General features: G+C 40.6%; 1 protein-coding gene across 3 annotated transcripts in view; it reads right to left on the minus strand.

Moving 5' to 3' along the window:
- The window catches only part of DLG1 (discs large MAGUK scaffold protein 1), a 154,457-nt gene extending 134,911 nt beyond the window's left edge, over positions 1–19,546 (minus strand). For all 3 annotated transcript variants that reach the window (XM_065640450.1, XM_065640449.1, XM_065640448.1), the window contains exons 1-3: positions 19,170–19,546; positions 18,817–18,948; positions 5,034–5,200 (exon numbers count right to left, since the gene is read on the minus strand). In XM_065640450.1, coding sequence (XP_065496522.1) covers positions 5,034–5,200; positions 18,817–18,948; positions 19,170–19,188 — 318 coding nt within the window. In that variant the 5' untranslated portion in view covers positions 19,189–19,546. The remainder of the gene's footprint in view (positions 1–5,033; positions 5,201–18,816; positions 18,949–19,169) is intronic.
- Between the last annotated feature and the right edge of the window lie 1,088 nt (positions 19,547–20,634).

Here is a 20,634-nt window from a genome sequence, read left to right on the forward strand (position 1 = left end):
AACACAAACTGTCCCACCTACAGATGGCACTACAGATCACAGCAAACAGCTTACAAGGCTGCTCCCCCTGCACACATTTCTCTCACACAATTACTAGTGTTAAGAGTTCTTGCTTTGGATTTGTTAGCTGCTTTGCCAATGCACATCTAAAATTCAGTATTTAATGTACAAAGGAGAAAGGTACGCACCTTTTGAACCTTTTCAAGTTGAATCTGTGGGGATTTTTTGCTAGTCCTTCGAACTGAAAGGATTATCATTCCTGTTTATCACTGTCTTGAATATCTTTATTTTTTATTGCCTCATTATCTTTTTCTACTGGAGATCAAAACAAATAAAACTGTCAAATAAGTTTCCAGGAAACATAAAGCATGGAAAAGAGAACAGATTGCTGTGAAGTGGAAAACTGCAATCTGCAGCTCTAACTTTCTCTAATACAATACCTATGGGGATTACAAACACGCCAGTCTTTCAATCCAGAAGAATGAACGCAAAAGCAGAACTAGGCTATGTCCCATTTTAAAAGTCCTCAGGCAACCTAAGCTTGTATACCACTATTCTATGTATATACACAAGCACGCATTGCTAAAAAGTCATTCCCAAAGTCAGCTGTGTAGAAAGTTCTTGTAATACAATCCCTAATCACTGTAGGGGAGCATTACATTCCTACTGTCAAGCAACTCTCTCGCATATACCATCGAAGTGTCAGCTGGAAGAATACTCATTTGGCCCAGATTAACTACATCACAAATATATCATTAAGGTAAAAGAAACAGGGTTGAATGGTATTACTTTCAAGGTTAACAATTCGCAAGTAAGAAAAATCTGTCCCATTCTTATCACCCACAGTCCTACCAGCCTGGCAAGCAACAGAATAAAGCTAAAATAACCTCAAAGTGCAGCTGGTATGCTGATCTGATTATATCTTGTTAATGAACTAATAGTGAAATGGGCAGCAGCCTTGCAAGTCTAAAAAGTGACAGTTTCTGTTAAAAAAAAAAAAAGCTGGCTATGAACAAAATCAGATATACTAAACTCAAGTTCCTTCCAGTCTCTAGTAATTTTCAGGAAGCAAAATAAATCATTAAACACATGCTGTAGCAGAATGGTTATGCCCTTGGGTTGATTAAAACCAGAAAAAAAAAAAATCTAAGTATGTAAAAAAGCAACATATTGAAACCAAAATGCATTAAGTTTCACAAGATAAAACCAAATTTTCATGAGGTACACATAGCAAGTATGTGTAATATAAACTGTCAATACATAAGCATTTCTCCTCATAATTTTTATTAAATTTCAAAATATTGAGGGAAGGGTATTGCCTTACAGGTATACAAAGAAAAAACCACAAACAGACAACAAAAAAAACCCACCAAAACACACACACAAAAAACCCCACCACACCAGTCACCAAAGATGAAAGAATTAAGGCCGATAATATGTACAAGATGATATGTCTACTATAACAATTTTCATATATATTTGAAAGCTAAACTAAGACCTTCAGAAAAAGGAAATGAAACCAACACTGAACTACGAGTCTTCAAAACTGTCCACCTTTACAACCATAACATGGAAGCAGTATTTTAACTAGTGAAATACGAGGTTACATTTACTTAAGGCGACAGAGACACTGAGAAAAGTTTGGTTTCAGTTTCACATAAACCAGCTTCAACATCAGCATATACAACTATACTTTTAAATACTGGCAGTAAATGTAAAATCTGAGTTCCATATACTGAAGGTCAAACAACTGTCTGACTTCCACATGATACTCGAGATACTGGCTGAAGGAATACAGGTGGCTTTCTCATAAACAAATCTGGGTCACTTAGAAAAATAACAAAGTAATCCACACTATAGCAGGTTCTGTTAGACAATACTATATACCGTGACCACTAGACAGTACTGGAGAAGCAGCTGCATTATCTAGCAAACAATTCGGTTGAGAGCATCCACTTATGTCTATGGTGAGACTTCTCAAATTAGGCCATTCTTCCTTTCAACACATTAGTGATTTTGCCATGATAATGTGCCTACTGTCATTGGTGCAGTGTCATGGACCAGCCCTTGTATTACTGGCAGTCTCCTAGCACATAGGAATAAAAACTACAGATGCAACTTTGTAATTAAATTACACCTTCACATGCATCTTTATGTAAAATACAAAGATACAGGGACAACACTATCCTTTACCTAATAAGTTAGTCCTTCTTATTGTGGACTTTTTGGTAGCAAAATAGCAAACTTCTATAGAATAAACTTTCCAGTTTCTGGAATGGGCCAGAGGAGAACAATCACAAAGCCTGGATCTAACAGTAAGCATCATCCTGCACTTCAGATTTCAGCGGGTTTCCCCTACAGTGGGAGCACAAAACGTGCTACAGTTGGAACATCATAACACAAATCTCACAGCGGCAATCTGCTTCACCATCCCAGCTGCTGGAATTAGGAGCATGTTTAAAAAAACACAACAGTTTAGTAGGGATATAAATCCTCAAGTCCATTACACTGCTCCAAGGTATAGAAGAGGAAAAAAAAAAAAAAGAACCAACAACAAACCAAACAACATATTTAAGACATTTAAGATAATTATACTGTCTTGAAAGACCTTCAGTAAGGGAGACTGCCCATGTACCGCTATTCTGGTGCTTAGGAAAAGATGTAAAACATTTTGGCTAAGCCCATTACCTTTGCCTACAAACACAGGAAAATTCTGTTTCCCAATTAAGTGTTCAATTCTTCGAAGCTGCACCAAAGCTTTCCATCAGTCTTCATTTCTTTTCAAACTTTAGATCTTCCTTGTCAATCTCTTTGAAGCACTTAAATTCTTTTACATCTTTTCACACCATAGTACCTTAGATTTGACAATATCTCCAGCAAAGCCTTATGCAGACCAAGTAGAACAGTTTTACACCATACTCTTGTATCAATAAGGTTTTTCTTGTATTAACATGACATAGTTGACTCACCTTGAGATTCAAAAATGACCCAGATCTTTTCTGAGAAACCACTGAACTATTCAACTGCTACAGGTGCTGCTCAAGTACAACCAAAGTGCAGGACACCATACTCGGTCCTGTTGAACAGGAGCCTGCCCTTTAACTAGTCCAACTGCTCAAGGCTTCATCCTAGTCTTAGCTTCCAAAGCAGCATCACACTATTCCCCTCCCATGGCTTAATTTATAATTTAATTGGGATATTTTCACTAATAACTCAAACTGGGATCGATTTTTAGAAACTTTAACTGATATATTATCTCAAAATATAGCCTGTTAAGCCATACCATTTTACTGAAGTCAATTTATCATATTTACTTTCTTCTGACCAGAAGAACTACTACTACATTAGGTGAAAAAAAAAAAAAACAAACAAAAAACAACCACACAAACAAACACACACCACACACCAAAAACCAACCAACCCACAACACCATCACCACACGCACACATCACCACACTAAGTTTGACAAAACTATGCTATTATTTGGCTCCTTTTCCCCTTCAAGAAGCTACAAAAAGATGGTGGAATCATTTCCTGTACTTTTATAACCTGGATCCTCCTTTCCCGCCTTGCTCCTACATACACCCTTTTTTAAAAGATAGTGTTTGCCCATCTGCAATTTTCCAGAGCTTCATCCATCCTCTGTGACTAAGGGCAACCGTAATGACTCTTAAATTGCCTCATTAAGTTCTTTGCACATGTAAACATGAAATGCATTAGAACCAGTTTATTTCAAAACACTTCAGCAGACAAAATAAACTTTGCCTATCCTTGCCTACCCTACTGTCTACAGGGCATTTTGCTCCTGCTTCTAAGAGACTCCATTTCCACTGTGTCTTCAGAAAGAGTTCTACAGCTATACGCCTAAGATTTAGATGATGTAATACAAGTAAATAGCACAATGGTGTTTTCCATCGTATTTATCATATACCCTAGCATTACTTCCTTTTCTCTAAAGATGACAATTCTTAGAGCAAACTTTCAATAAGGTGACTATGAAGACAGTGTCCTTCTCTATGCAGTTTCAGGTAACTAAGATTCCAAAGACACATAATTTGAGTTTTCCAGTGTATAATCAAGATTCACTAAAAACAAAGGAAAATAAATCGTTCCTACACTGCAAGTTCCTACACTAGACTTTCAATCCCTCAGTGTTCAATTACTTCCAAACTTGAAAAACATGGTATACTTAGCCTGCTTAGTTTTTTCACGTAAAGATATTTTAATGACTGTTCTTGGCAATATATAACTCTTGCCCCTGGCTAGGCTAAAACGCTGATCTTTTATCTACCAGCCATTTTCTACTCTTCCCGGGTTCTATGACCATCTCAGGAAAATGGGTCATCAGAGCACACTGCCTTCCGAGCTTACACACCTTTTCCAATGCTGTCAGTATTGAGTGAACACTTGAAACAAGGTTCACCTCTTCGGTGACAAATAATAGACCTGACGCAAAAAAAAAAAAAAAAAAAAAAATCAAGCAACATTGTAACTTTAACTTGGGCAGGGAGATCTTGATTAAATTGAAAATACAAATAATTGACGTGCATTTTCCTGCCCAGTTTTCTCACCACTCACTAGTGACAACTGGATTCATGTAGCTTTCAAAAAAAAAGTCCCTCCAAAACACAGCTGTGTAAGTAGCAGATACCTTATGAACAGACTGAAAAGTTTACTATCAGAAAGATATAGCTTCAGATTTCTCAAATTATTAATGAAGTAACGACTGAAGAGTCATCAGTATGGATGAGTATAAGCCTACTAAGCCTGTCAGCGAGGTTCCAAGTTCAGAGCATAAATCCAATTTAATGGTCACTTAATGGTACATTTGACAAACAAGTTTATAAATTTTTGACTAAGCAGAATGCACACATCTGTTATTAAATATTTCAATAATTAAATCCCCTAAGACTATTGATCTTAATAATGTAAGTTTTCTACTAAATAAATATTTTATAAAATGAAGGAAATGTAGAGAACAATGTCAAGCTAATAGTCTGAACAAAAAAATTAAACAGACTTCTGCATCATACCTCTACACTTGGGCTAAGGCTGCTCGGCAGTGTTTCTGATGTCACGGTTGTGCTCGGAAGGCTGGAGAAGTCCCAGGTATTCACAGGCTGTATTGGTTCAGATGGCTGAGAGTGATCAATGCATTTTGGATTGTCCAATAAGGTCACTTCATAAAATTCTTGAATATCTAAAGATGTGGAAAAAAAGTGAGAAGTTAGGATTTATAGTTGCTATAATATTCTGATTTTAACACCACCTTCCTCCTGCAAAACAAATTAGATATCTACGACTTTATCTACCTATTATTACAGATGAAGCTATATCACCAAGATCACACAAACCTTCCCACAGGATACACAACCTGCTCTCTGTGCCCCAAATCTCAGAGCCTGTGTGTCCCCATGTCTTACAGCCCATGTGTCCCCACTCACTTGGGGCTTCTGCCACCGACCCCAGTAACATGATCTGCAGCAGGAACAGCAGCACCACATGGAATAACTACAGTGGAACAGGGGAATGGATGGGTGCCTGTGCTTCAACTTATGGTATACATAATTTCAGCTGATGTAGCCTTTGATTATCTGAAATCAACTGTTCAAGGGCAATATGATAAAGTCTTTTTTGTGGTATATGTTTTAATTAAATTACTACTGAAATAGAAGTATACTGATGAGATCAGTAAGAGAGAGAAGTTAGGAAAAAGGAGATTGATCAGGACTGGTCATCATCTGCTTTTTCTGTCTAAGTAACAGAAACAGGATGAAACTTTAACAGTATGAATTACAAGTCATACTTATGAAATAATAAACAGCTTTTCCTACAACCCTGAACAACGACTGGAAACTTCTGGGGAACCAGAATATGGCTTCATTAGGTATTTTTACTGACATCCAATCAACACCATGAAGCACCAATAAAAATAACAATCTAAAGAAGCATCAAAGGTGTTTCTATGAAAGTATAAGCATATGAAAGTTGCTACCACAACTGTAATCACATGCATAATCACTCGCATTAAAAAAAAGAAAAAAAAACCTAGAAAGGTTTAGGCTAAGAGAAGGGAAAAAAAAAAAAAAGAAAGTGGTCTTGTAAAGCTTTTAGTCTCTTCTTCAAAGTATAAATCTGCTAGACAGGAGTTGTAAACTCACGTTTTCAATTACACCAACTTCATAGAAGACAAACATACAGACACTGTTAGCCCAAGAAGTAAATAGGAGCCAGCCATGAATAAGGAAGACTATAATTTGCAGAATCTTGTAGCTTTTCAGCAGCTGCCCAGGGTCAGTAACAGAGGCACAATAACCTATTCCTTTATAAAGCAGCATCGTAAAAGAACAACCATGCAAATGAGAGAACTCTTACTGTTGCTTGCGTTCCAGTCTTAGATTTGTTTTTTTATATAGACACTGCACTCTTGCTCTCTACCAGTTCAGAAAACTGCAATCCTCAAATTCCATTTGTATCTTTTCTCTGAGCAAGAGTCACATTCCTATCAAGCACTTACATTAATTTTTAAAGTTATACTTGCTCCTAGTGCTGCTGATTGGAAGAAATAGCAGCAAGGTTGCAGAAGATGTTAAGTGACCTAGATATATAGGAGCAAAGCAGCCCAAGAGATAGAAATTGCCTTTAAATCTTTCACATTAGTTCCCTCAGTTGCAAATTTGTCTTGTAGCTGCATTAATATTAATACATCAATCAAGCAAAGATTTCCAGCCTCCCCCCCTCTCCAACAGAGAGTACTTTGTCTATAAAAATAGGCAGTGGTTTAAGTTGATTCTACAGCTGCAATCCACAGCAACCAAGCCAGGAAGATTACTACATTATTTATGGGAAGGGGTTATTTCTGCAACTGTTTCCCAACAGAAATCTAGGGCACTGAATCTCAATTCTGCTACTATTCTTTTAAGTCCCTGCCAGTGGAGGTGGCCATCTATTCATACTGCAGAACAACTTGTGTCAAACAACACATTATTCCCTATACATCTTCTCCACTTTTCTACGAAGGACACTACAACAGACTTACTATTGAAAGATGTCAGAAATATATACACCATTTAATATGGGGATTAGTTTCTGTTAATCCTGAACTTGCTCCAAATCTGCAAAAAAGTTCCTAGGAACTTAGTGCTATATGACATCTACCTTTTTTTAAAACATTTATTTACATTTTTACTATTCAGAATACAAACATTAAGTACTTAGGAGTATAGGGAAGCAGTCTATGCACCCTGAATGCATTAGGAATGAGTGCTGGACATTTACAGTTCTTAAACCCAGAAACTCAGGCCATATTAAATCTAACCTAAAAAAGTTATTCTTCTGGTCTACTGCTATGTGTCAGCTCACAAAAATGTTTCATTGCATGAACACACTTAAATTTCTACTGAAATTATATGAAGCTGTGGAAGTATTATTAGTATATGAAAAGTTCTAACATTTTCCTAATTCTTACAAGTGGTAAAATACTAATTTTGAGCTACATTCCCTCTTAAAGCTAGATGTGCTTTTTTCATGTCTTAGCCCCTTCCTCCTACATTAATTCCAATACGTGTTATATCTCAAGCTAAGTTACAGAAAACTAAATTATAGAAAAATAATTCAAATCTGACAACACACAACAGTAAGAGAAAACACAGATGGGGAACATTTCTAACTAGAGGGGAAACATTAAAAGAAGAGCTGAATGACACTTAAACAGGGACACCAAGTTTCAGGAAAGCCAAAGTGACAAAAAGTGATGAATGGCAGGCAACACAAAGTCATCCTGGAATTATGTCGGCTTACAAGTAAAACCACATTAAGTAGCCAAGTCAGCAATATGTTTGTTGACAACAAGAATAAAAGTCTACACAAAGCAAGTGACAGACCACCAGTTCTGAAAAGAAGGACTTAAGACACATGAAAATTATTTTTCTTAACATATTAGTAATATGAAAAGCTAAGCAGTGGTGACAGTTTTTTTTCAGTATTCGTTACAGTAGAAGCTGACCCAATACAAGCAGGTTTTAGAGTATTTTTTCCCCCTTCTCATATTCTCCACTCAGTTTTGTTCTTTGAACAGGCTCATTCACCAGTAATGTGATACACCAGAAACTAAAACTGCTCACTCTTAAAGCAAACAAGAAAGTTATCACCCAATATAAACTGAAACCCAAATCGACTTCACAAGGGAGTTCCAGGTTCATTAAAAACCACAACACAGTAATTAAAAGAACATCCAAAGTGCAGAGGCAAACAAATTCTTACTTCTCCTACATTAAGTATATTTGATGGCAGTTCAAGAGCCTACATCAATTCTGTCTAGAGGATCTGCCTCTGAGGACAAGGATTCCAGCCAGCAACATGATACCATTCCTTCAGATAGATTTCTGCCCTGCTCCTCAGAAATCAGACAGAAGGCCTCTGCTTGCCATTTCTGCTGGTATGGGGAGTGTCTGACACTTCTGGCTCTACATTCAACAGAGAGGACACTTGTAATCAGCACAACTTAACATAAGCACACGTTCTAAAAATCTCATTGTCAACCACGCTTTCCACATAAACCTTTCCTGCAGCAAGGAATATGTAATTTTAGTAACAGAATTATTCTCTGTATTCACTTATACATGAGCTTTTTGATAACTGTAAATTCGCGAGTCAAAGATGGGATACCTATAATTGCATTTTTGAAGAGAACAGTGTAACCCCATAAACAAGGTGTTGATACTGCTTGTAACAGGCCATAGGCCTCACGTTAAGCTAAATAACAGACCGCTGGACTTGTCTTGGCCTGCCTGGAGCTTTGTTTTAGCTTGTCCAACCCTACAGCAATTATCTAAACACCAGGTGACTTATCTAATTTGTATAGCTTTCACTGAGCTTCAGACAATTGTATGATGTAACACCTATTGTTATAAATATTTTTATATAAAATATACAGAGCTTATACATAAATAATATTTACATATATAACAAAAATATTTTTATCCAAATTTTTGTATTTTCTATGTATGTTATATATAAATATATGTAAAACCAATAGGTGTTACGTCACCCAACTGTCCGAAGCTCAATAAAAGCTATACATAAGCACACACATGCAGATTGTATATACAAATAAGAGTGAGTATATGTTTCTGTAACTAATAGATACCAATAACAAGTAGTTTTTCTGTAGGGAATGAATTACCTAGGACCCCAGAAAAAAGCAGCATAGAGGAGCACAAGCACAGAACGACAGTAGAGGCCTTAAAAATAAAGGCACAGGATGATACCAGAGGCCTCAAGGCCATAAACAATTTGCCAACTGCTAATTACTGGTCAAAGAAAACCAACCTTGAGAACTGGGCAAAAACAGTTTCAGGGATAACAGACCAAAAAACAAGCATCCAGTGTATGTAAAACACCGTATATACGAGAAATTCAAATGTGACATGGAGCTGCAAAGTAATGAAGAAAGAATGAAGCAAAGAGTGTGTTAGCAAATAAAAATAACCTCAAGAATACACAACAGTGAGGATGAAGAAACCATCAACATGGCTGATCTCCATGGAATGGATTCCCTGTACCACTCAGTCTCCCATTCCCTGTTCTTCCCTCTCCATATTTTAATGTGTTTTGGCTTTCTAACAAGTATTAAGCAACATGCTGTAATTTTTTATATGGTGATATTCTTTAAGTTTCTGATATTGGACCTTTGAAGTTATGGCATAGAGAGAATCACTAAAACTTCATTGTCATTTACTACTCATTAAAAGGTGGGGTTTTTTTTTAATTAAAAGCTGTCCTTTGATGATCACACTAACCTACTGGTTTTAGGTTTTGCATTTTTATGCTTTAAGCATCTTGACCATTTGTGGGCCATAGGTGGTTTTTCTTGAATAAATGCCAGGAAATTCCACACAAGCTTAACACTTCATGGACTAAAACACTGACACATTTACTACAACAGACTGCACTGGACACTGTGCATGTAAAACAGTGAACTGTTGCCCTTTACACCATACACTACACAGAGCTGTAAGCTGCTGCCATAGTATACATGAAGGTCACAACCACATTTCTATATGCTGTATTAATTGTACTGTCATTAGAAGATTTTCAGTTTTAATGTATTTAACAGCTTTGTGCATGAGCAAGAGTTAATTTAGGAAGTTCACGTTTGTTTTCTGTTTGTTCATTTTTTATAAGTTCTAAATTAATATTTTGCATTCTAAAACACAAAGGGTCACCTCCCTCAACCTGCTGGCAATACTTTGTCAAATGCAGCCCAGGACAGTATTTGCCACCTTTGCCACAAGGGCACAGCGCTGGCTCATGTTCAACTTTTTGTCCACCAGGATCCCCAGGTCCTTTTCTGCAAGGCTGCTTTCCAGTGGGGTGGCATACAGCATTTATCAGTACATGGGACTATTTCTCCCCTGGTGCTGGCCTTTACACTTCTCCTTATTGAGCTCCATGAGGTTCCTCTCAGCCCATTTCTCCAGCATGTCAAGGTCCCTCTGCACAGCAGCATGACCAGGAGTTATGCGCACCGGCTATGTAGTTAATTCTGCACTGACGCCAATGAGGTATTCCTTTCTGATAGACGTTCAACAGCAGAACAAACCAATTTCAGCCAATGTCAAAGTCAGCAAGTCAGAAAACCACTAGATACAGACTTCGCAGCACAAAGCATTTCAATATCAGCTTTTTTTTTTCCTGCAGGCTTGCAAGCAACCAAGAGAGCTTATGAATTCTTTTAGAAATTGACTTATTTCAGTTTAGTATTTCTTTTGAAGATCCATCCATCCATGTGCGCCAATCCTTAGTCAGCACTCACTGGTCTGCCTCTTCTCAGACATTCGCTCATTCAAATATGGCACATGCAAATGCATGGAGTTTTTTTCAAATTCAGGTAACTTCATAAACAGGTCTGTTAAGAATTTGACTACATGTACATTGTCCAGGAGAGGTGTCATTCCATTACAAATTAAGTACTTCTCTAATTCTAGGGGGGCTGGAGGGGTTGGGAAAGACATCCATCTTTCTTGGGGCTTCCTGTCAAAGCACCTGAAGCACTGAAAACTTAAATCTTAAAACTACTAGAAAAGAAAACAAAGGTCAACATATTCAAGGCAACTTGAGATGTATGGCATCTGCCAAATTCTTAGCAGCCCTACATAATGAATGTATACACAAAATTTAAGTAGAGTCATGATCACTGCCAGAACAGGCAAAAGAGTCTGCCAATGCCACAGACTTTCACCTTTCAGTTGTAAAGCAACTCCTAAGGAAGTCTCAGTCCTGCATGCTTACTTCACCTGCCACATCAAGGTCAGAATATCCATATAACACAAGTAAACCAAGACTTGAAAAGTACATGATTAGCGATCAACAAGCAAATGCAAACACCAAAAAAAGCTTCATATCCACTTACAAAGCCAATGACCAGAGTCAACTAAGTATTCTCTTTGTGCATTCACTGGTTGCATTGTCTCATGGTATGTGTGTCTGGTCAAAAATAAATGTTTGCATTCATACTACTAAAAGTGAAAACCAGGCTCATCACAACCCATGCAAAGCCCCTTTCAGAGTTGGTTGGTTTCTGGTTTAGTTGGGTTTTTGGTTTTGTGGGGTTTGTTTGGGTTTTTTGTCCATTTGTTTTTTCTTTAAAAACCTAAACCAACTACTGCCGTGCACAATCAGGACTTCTAATGAAAGTTACAAGTTGCAATGCAACTTTCTCACCACACATGTTCTGTTCTACAAGACCCTTAGCTACAAGATGCAGCATCCAACTACTCATCCTCAGCCCTTCCACTTGTTCCAGTAACTGTGTCCTACCCTTTAAACCTCCATTCTTCACACACTTCTTTGCTTAACTCGAATTCCAGGAAATGCTGTTTTCCATTTCTAACACAATTGCTCCTTAATTTGCTCTCAACTGAAACCACTCTCAGATCTAGGTGTTAGCTTTTATTCCTCTAGCTGCTTTATACAGCCAGACACATCCAACTCCTTCCCAGCATGTCCACTTATGCTTTCCAAACTGTTCATTCACATTTTCCTCTTTGCTTACTAATCACTCCCTCACCACATCTTCACATTGTCTCTTTCCAATTTTCCTTCAAAAACCCACAGGGTTTTCTCCCCTGTGTTCAGAAGTAAGGCAGGAAAACCTTAAAAAAAAAATTACAGTTGTAATCACACAGCCAAAAATGGGCATAACTGCCTTCTGCTTTCCAAACTCCTTTCCTTTTAATACCACCACATGTGCCCCTAGTCACCAATCTAGTCCTAAAAAAAAAAAAAAACCACCACACACATCACACCACACACACCACCACTAGAAAATGAACTCCCAGTTATCCACTCTCTCCAAAAATCTCAACCCCAGTTACAAATCAGCAGCCAGTATAACAGTGTACTTTTTTTTTTCTTAAAAGGATGTATTTACTATTGTCTTCAGTGGTAACAAAAACCTGTCAGGACAGAGGAAGTGTTACTATTAAGTCTTATTTCTAGAAGGTCCCCTAAATAGTGTCAGTGCAGGACTGAGGAGTTCTCTCCAGACAAATGCATTCAAAAAAAATATCAAACTAGTTTTGCGATGAGTCCACTCAACACTCCAAGTTGAGCTTTCAGAAAGGTTCATAGCTCTGCTTAAAGCAGACAGCACAAGCATTCATTTCTTCTACCAGGAGTAAGCTTGTAGACTCCAAGATAATTATCTGACACTGGTGGCAACACAAGGGTGGCTGACACTACACACCAGCATCTCCACCAGCAGGAACACTTGTACATTTCCTGCAGACAAGTTCTAACACAAGTTTCTGAAAACAGGACTTAAATTTGCAATGTTTTTACAGTTTGTTCACAGGTTTTCTTTAGTGGACCTCTGTCTTAGGCTGACCTTTTGATTTCAAGCCAAAACAACTCAGCTTTTTTGAGGACATGGCTGGGAAGATATTTGCACATGACAAGATTCCTATAAAAGCTTTACCAAAGGGCTCTAGAGCCTCCCCTAATTTGGAGAAGGAACATTAAGCTAAGGAGGTTATTCTAATGTCAGCCGTACACCTTCTGTGGTCTCTTAACATTCTTGCAAATTCAGCCTAGTTAAAACTCAGTAGCCATCTGTGCAAGGAGACTACCAGTCAGATGCTGGAGTTCAGTTTCTTTGAGAATTCATTCCACCTGCATCAAAACAAGCACCATCCCTCAAAATACAGGCAACCAGATGCACCGGAGGCACCCGGCATTCCAGCTGCAGCGCTGAACAAGATGTTCTGCCATTGCTGCTGGGATTACCACAGAAGCAGGTCTGAGATTGAGACTAAATACCCTCCCTCATGCTTTACCCCTTCCTCTACACCAAGCACTGAAGCCAATGTTGAGGGAGATCAGGAGCCAAGCCAGGTAGACAGCAGCATGGGAGGAGACAGGTGTCAGAGCTAGGGAACACAGGTGCAAGAACACCACAGAAGATAAACTTTTCTAGAACCTGGAAACTGTATCAATTACTCCCAAATTGAACTTTCTTTTAAGCCCCTGTATGAACAGCAGATTTATTGATGAAGTTTTCTTGTCAATAGTCTCTTTTAATGGTAACCCTGTGAAGAGAATAATACTGTAATTGATAAATTGATAACTGATAAATTACTGAATACATAGTTGGTATAATGACTACAAGGATAATCTTTTGCGACAATACTATTTATCTGCATGCCAGTAGCTACTCAACTTACACTAGTCTTACTTGCTATTTTAGGCTACAAAAAGCAGCACCTAATCCCAAAAACTCAATACATTGCACTATCACACACACATGTAACACAGTATGGAAAGCACTTAAGAAAGCAAGCACAAAACAACCCCAAAACGTTCTACGCTATTGAACTGCACTACATACGAAACAAAAAATAGTTATTTAAAAAGGAGGAGCAATAAGACTCATTACTAGGTTCCTTAAGGAGGAAAAAATTAAAGTTCTTCCAAAAACTGGGACATTCTGAAGTAACGACAAACTACATGGCAGAAGCATATTAACAACGACTGAGTTAGCACTCTAAATCATCTGGACACCAACTAAAATGTTTTATCTTCCCTCCATCTGAATAAATACATGAAAATAATCAAGTACTGAACAGCCTTTGAAGACACAAGCCCAGCTAAAATCTCTCTGAAACTGACCAACTTCTGCATCAGTGTGGGAAGGAGACCTCAGTAAGCAGGGCTACAGGATGTCCTTGGGCAACTTGTCCAAAAGGCACACAAACACCTCAAAGTTGCAAGAATTATATCCATGGGTGTTTCGGCCTCAAATACAACCAAAGATGTTGTATTACAGAAGTTGCAATCCAGGGAAAAAGTCACAAAAATGCAGCAAGGGTAAGATTTCAATGTGAAAACAGACTATCCAGCATCTACAACAATTTCAGTAGTATCCAATATAACAGAAGATCCAATTCTCACTAAACTTTCCTCTAATTAAAAAAAAAAAATTGCTGACTATCTAACCAGATCCTTGACTTACCATCTAGAACTTCTGGATTCTTAATGTAAATATTGTTCAACTGAATTTGAAAGAACTTGTACAAGAGCCTCAGTAACATTTAGAAAATGGGAAGCAGTTCCACAGTAGCCTTCCTCAAGTTAACTGAGGAGCAGTCTTACGCAATGACACATATCCACAACTAAAATGCCCTCTGAGGCCTGAGCTCATTTGAAAAGTTAACTGTGTCATCATGCCATATGCTCTATTAACTATATCACTGAAATAAAAGCTGACGCTGAAGTTTCCCCAAGAGCAAGTACTTTTGGTTTCAGTTATGAAGAAGAGCTTCTGCTTTAACTGTGTTTTATTCTAATTTAGCTAGCAAGTACAGAAAATATTTCCGCGTTGGATAATTGAGAAGGAGCTAAAGGAGCAAGAATGTCTACAGAGATGCCACACACAGCTCAGAGAGCTGAGGTCACACACCATCTAGCAGGAACATGGTCCATCCGCTCCAAAGGGTACTCACTTGGAGGAGTGCTGACCCAGTTCAGTCTACTTCAGCCTAAAATCTAGGCGTGTTTCCCTAATTCAGTTCAGAAAGCCAGTGTGGACAGAGCTGAGAAAGGTGCAGAGTATGTTTTATATTCCTAAAAGGTTCATCCCCGGTCAGACTGCTGATAAATCTGAACAAAGAGTTTGCCTTAATACAACCATTAATTTTACAAAAGCTACTTTGTGTTTCTAGTTATAACTAGTAATAGTTTTAATTTTATCCTATTTTAATACGGTCAACTGCAGCATGCAACCCATTAAGAACAGACTTTAATTACACAGATTCTGTGTATAAACAGAAGCCTGATTCACAAGTTTTTTCCCTCAGAAGTGTTAGACTTACGTATGCAAGCGTTCCTCCTCTTATCTTTTCAAAAAGATAAATACATTCTATACCTTTGCAAGAACCTGTACCTTCTCAAAAAGATTTTAAAAGTGTCTAAATTAGAAGCAGAACTTATCTGCAGAATTATCACCTCACTATTTGAAGATAAATATCAAATTATTTGCCAAAGTGAAATTAAGTCTACCCCATGCCTCCATATTCAGATATCTTACTGTAGTCTCTTAATAAACTGACTCACCTTACCAATTATCAGAATAGAAATAACAAGGTATTTTAACTACAACCAAGAAATCACAAGCTAGAAAAGATACCACACAATTCTGAGACTGTATAGTAAGATATTTACTTAAAACTGACACTATTCTCAAGCTGATTTTAATTACAGACCATTGGTATCTAATGTACTAGACATCATTCCACTTGGCTAGTTGAAGCAATGGCAGTGGGAAATACTGCATTACAGAAGTCCTAGAAAATGAAAAAACTGACCTTTTTCACAGACCGTTTTAAAGAGGTCACATTTGGTTACCAATTTTGTTACCAATTTGAAGTTCTTACAGTTATTTCACTTAACTCTGTTGTGATGTCAATTTCATAAAACCGATTGTTCACGCTGGCCAGTTACTGCTCTAATTTGAATCATTGAAAGCCATAACTATACTTAAGATCCCGGTCAAGTTTGTAGATTGCTGAACTAAAGTTCTATTGACAGAATTCAATGGAGAAGATAATATTAAAAAAGGCTCAAATGAGAAAATAATACCATTTATTCTTCAGCACACAAATGGAAAGTCACAAAAAAACCCTTTAATTCCTTCACATATGAAATACTGATAAAATGTGTAGTTCTCAGCAATATTTCCCCCATTACAAACCTAAAGATACATTTCTGTGCATAAAGTAATGTCTATTTTTTGCTTGAAAGAACATCATTTGATTGACAAGTTAAAAATTATACTAAAAAATATACATGAAATTGACAGCAGATCCGGACTGCAGCCTCACAAACATTCTCACCTATCACGGACAGGCAGGTCTTGGATATAGTGCAGTAACTTGGCAGAAAACACAGAAAATAAATGGATTTTTTTTTTATAGTATTATTTAAAAAAAAAAAAGAAAAAAAAAGGAGGAACTGCAAGTAGCATGCTTTCTGGGAGAAGTATCTGTATGAGAAATAACTCGGTAGTTGAGCTTGAAACTTTCTGTCAGAACAGCATTGGCTGTTGGGGACACACTTAAAAACCTGCTATGAAGTAACGTGAACCAGCAGCAGAACTGAATACTTCATCCAGCCTGCTCCCAAATCTTCATGGAAAGAGAACAGGGAGGAACAAACTCCAGGTCTTCCCAGGAGCTGCACCATCCTCCAGAGAGCATCTTTTCCAGGGAGTCCACCCACTCTTTACCCACATCACGCAGTAATCACACCGTAAAAAGATGTTCCTAGGAAAACAACAGCCAGGAGCAGCCTGCCACAAACACAAACTGCCCCAACATATTTCCAAAGAAAGGAGCAGGTTAAAGGAGAAAGATTCAAGCTAACAAAACAAACTGTTTGGAAAGTACTAGCCTGCTGGGCTATCACCTTTCAAACAAACAGTTCAGGAACATACATGTACACTCCATAACCAACAATCATACAGTGAATCCGTAAATGCAAAGTTGATGGAACACACCCAAGAAGCAGGGCACCTACTGTGCACACAGAGATGAACTGAACTCAACAAAAACTAGGGTCAGATGGTTGCAACGTACACCTTCTTACAAGACCAGAAAACAGACCATGTAGCCCATCCAGGCAACAACACATTCCTGTTTTCTGCTCTTGCAGAATGAAGCCAGCAGACATGAGGTTGCCCGCTGTTTCAAGTTTACTACTACTAGGTGTAGCATTATTAAAACAATGAAGATGCATATGTGGATATGAGAAGAAACTATGTCTTGCAGGCTAAAATATCAAAGGCTAATAGATCAGTAACTTATTCAACGAGGGGGAGAAAACAGAGTACTGCATGGATCTTCAAGACAGTTTAAAAAACATCCACACATACACACCCAGAACAAGAAAAATGGTAGTCAACACTGAAACTTCCCACGTGAAAATAAAACACGCAACTGCAGTATATTAAACTGCTGATATAAAACTTCAACATTCTGATCCACCAGTGAGTGAATCCTGTTGATATGTGTCCCACAAACATTATGTCTAGCATTTCACCATGGAGTTGGTTAGCACCAACTGAGTATTGAAGAGAAGTGCACAGAGTTCCTGTAAGTAAAAGATTTCTGTAACTGATCTATTTTCACAACTACCTGTCATGAACTTACATAATAAAAAACCACAGCAAGATTACTACCTTCTGAAAACCTGCATAAGAAGATGAAACAAATGCTCCAGAAGAAAACATTCCACATGCAGCAATGTATGTTTATGTTTTGCTTGTCCCTTTGTTTCCTCCACCACATGGACTCAAAGCAGCTGTGGCACTATGAAGTAAGATGCACATCTGCATGACGCTAACCATGCAGTACAGCCAAACAACAAATTTAGCCATACTGTTTGTTATTAGTACAATTCAGATGCAGGTTACTTTGTTAAAAGACAAGGATGCAGTACTTTATAAATTTTACTCTTGAAAGTAAACTAACAAAATCCTTTCATTCATTAGCTGCCATAAAGATAGCAACAACCAATCAAGGAGAAACCACATCTGGCTGCTTCCGTGCAGAAGTTTCCAAATAAAGTCAGGATTCTGCAAGTTGCATTTATGCTCTTTTCTCTTCTACAGACATGCAGGAAATTAAAAGTTACATTTAAACAGTTCAACAAGACTTATGGAAACATTTTAAGTTAAGCGCTACAAATACTTTGAGAATTAGTAGTGTTTTCATTACACTTTAATGTGCAACAAACAAAGACAGAAAGACCACCGTAGTATTCCCTGAAGCATTAGAGATTTCTTCTCATTTACGTTAAACTTTACGCTTCAGATACACACTTTATGAAGTTTTTAGAGACTCTTCAGCTGGAACATTGCCTGAATCCCACCTTAGACTAAAAGCATTTCAAGTCATTCATTAACCTGTTACATATGGACTCATTAAAAAAAAAAAAATCTAATTAGAAATTGTTCAGGTCAATAAGGACATGTGGAAAAACAGTCTACAAAGTAATCTAAAATAACATGTCACAGAAGAAAAATGTGCACTACAGTTTTGAGCAATTTGGGCCAGTCAAAATCCTCAAATAGAGTAAAGGTATGAAACAAGTGAACTGTTGATCTGTAACAGCACGCCTATTACTATGCGAAACAAAAACAACAATAACAAAAAGCACATGGCTTCTAACGCAAGGGCAAAACACTTCTTAACACTGCAAGCAACAGCACAAGCTACAACCGACCGGCTGGAGCACGAATGGAGAGATGTCAGCGTTTACCTATGAGCGCCTGGAAGAGGTTGCTTTGGAAGATGCTGATGACCCGCTCGATGGAGTTCCGCAGCTGCCGGTCCTCCGCCTGGCTCAGCTTGGAGCGGTACTCCTGCAGGAGGCGCAGGGCGCGCTGCGTGTCTGCAAGCGGAGAGCAGACAGAGTGACCGGCGCACCGGGCAGCGGGACCGGGGGCGCAACAAGCCCCGGCGCTCGGGACCGCCCCAGCCCCGCCGCTTCTTTGTTCGCAGCCGGGGGAGCGCGGCAGGACGGTGCCCCCCGGCGGGCTCCCACCGCCCGCCCCGCCGCTGTCACGCAGCGACTCCGGCAGCTGCCGGGTACCCCCGGCGTGCGGTGCTCACCTTGTTTCCTGACGGGCATGGCGCTCCGGGCCGCGGCCGCTCCGCCTCACAAACTTTGAGCCCGGCTCGGGGCGGCGCGGCGGGGGCGGCGGCGCGGCTCCCCCTGCCGGCCGGGCGCGGGGGGGGGCGGCGGCCGCCCCGCCTGACCGACCCACCGACCGAACCGCACACCCGCCGGCCGGCCAGCGAGCGAGCGAGCGGCTCCGCTGGGGGCTCCCGCCGGCACCCGCCGCGGCGCCTCCGCGAGGGACGGGCCCGGCCCGGGCGGGCAGCGCGGTGCAGCAGTGGCCGGGGCGGGCAGGGCTGTGGCGCTCGCCGCCTCCCGCTCGCTCTGCTCGGAAATTCCAAACTTTCCAGCCAAAATGGCGGCCTGGAGGCTGTGGGGAGCGCGCCCCCCCCCACGTGACCGGGCCCGGCGGCCACCCAATCAGGGCTCGGCTCGGCTCGGGGCCGGTACCTAGGCGGCGGGCGGGGGAGGAGGCAAGGTGAGCGCTCGCCGCGCGCCTGCAAGGGGCGGCCGCGCGGCGCCTTGGCCCCGCCCCGGCCCGCGCGAGGGGGGCGGTGCCGAGCCCCGGCCCGCCCGCCCGGAGGCTGCGCCGGGACCGGAGGCTCCGCCGGGACGCGGGGCGGTGCCGGCCAGCGGGGCGCCCGCCCGGGCAGGCCAGGCTGGAGCCGCTACCCCCCGCGGGCCCGGCTCCCCGCCTCGTCCAGTCCCTCAGCGGCCGGCGGCGCCGTGCTGCTTCGAGGCGGCGGGGCCTCACCGGCGGGAACGAGACGATCCCGCCGGCGAAACGCGCCCTCCGGCGTCCCCGGTGCCGATCGCTGCCGTCCCGCTGCGGTGCGGCTCCTCTCCCGGGGCCGGTGTGCGCTCCGGGGGCGGCACAGCCGCAGGTGTGCGGGCACAGCTCCTCGGCCGTACGGGAGTCCCCGTCGCTTGGCAAACGTGTGCGCAGCTGGCGGGAGTTAACGGGCAAAAAGCGACCGAGTGACTTGCTGGCGCCGGCACGGTGAGAGTCCCGGGCATGAGTCGGCTCCTGTGGTGCTGCCTGCTGTGAAAACACACACCTGGAGATGTGCCGTGCTGCAGGAAGCTGCCAGCTGAATCGCACAAGAGGCCGTGGGACAGACAGGCAGGGAAACACAGAATCACAGGAGAGTTTGGGTTGAAAGGAACCTTTAAAATCACCCAGTCCAACCTCACAGACCTTACCGGCTCACACCGTAAACGATGCATGGAGCTCTGGCATCCACCTGTTGCTGGTTTTTTCCTTCAGTTATCCTGCCAAAGAATAGCATGAGAGGGAGAGGAAGGGCTGCTTTGAAGGAGGATCAAGAAATAGCTTTGCTGTTGTTAGTGGGGAACATAAGGACATAATGGGAGAAAGCATGAAAAGCCTTGCATATTTGAAAATTTAAGAAATGGTCTGTACAGGCTAACATCATGGCCAGATCAGAATCATGAAAG

The sequence above is a fragment of the Caloenas nicobarica genome, chromosome 8, assembly GCF_036013445.1.
Source record: "Caloenas nicobarica isolate bCalNic1 chromosome 8, bCalNic1.hap1, whole genome shotgun sequence".
Taxonomy (NCBI): Eukaryota; Metazoa; Chordata; class Aves; order Columbiformes; family Columbidae; genus Caloenas; species Caloenas nicobarica.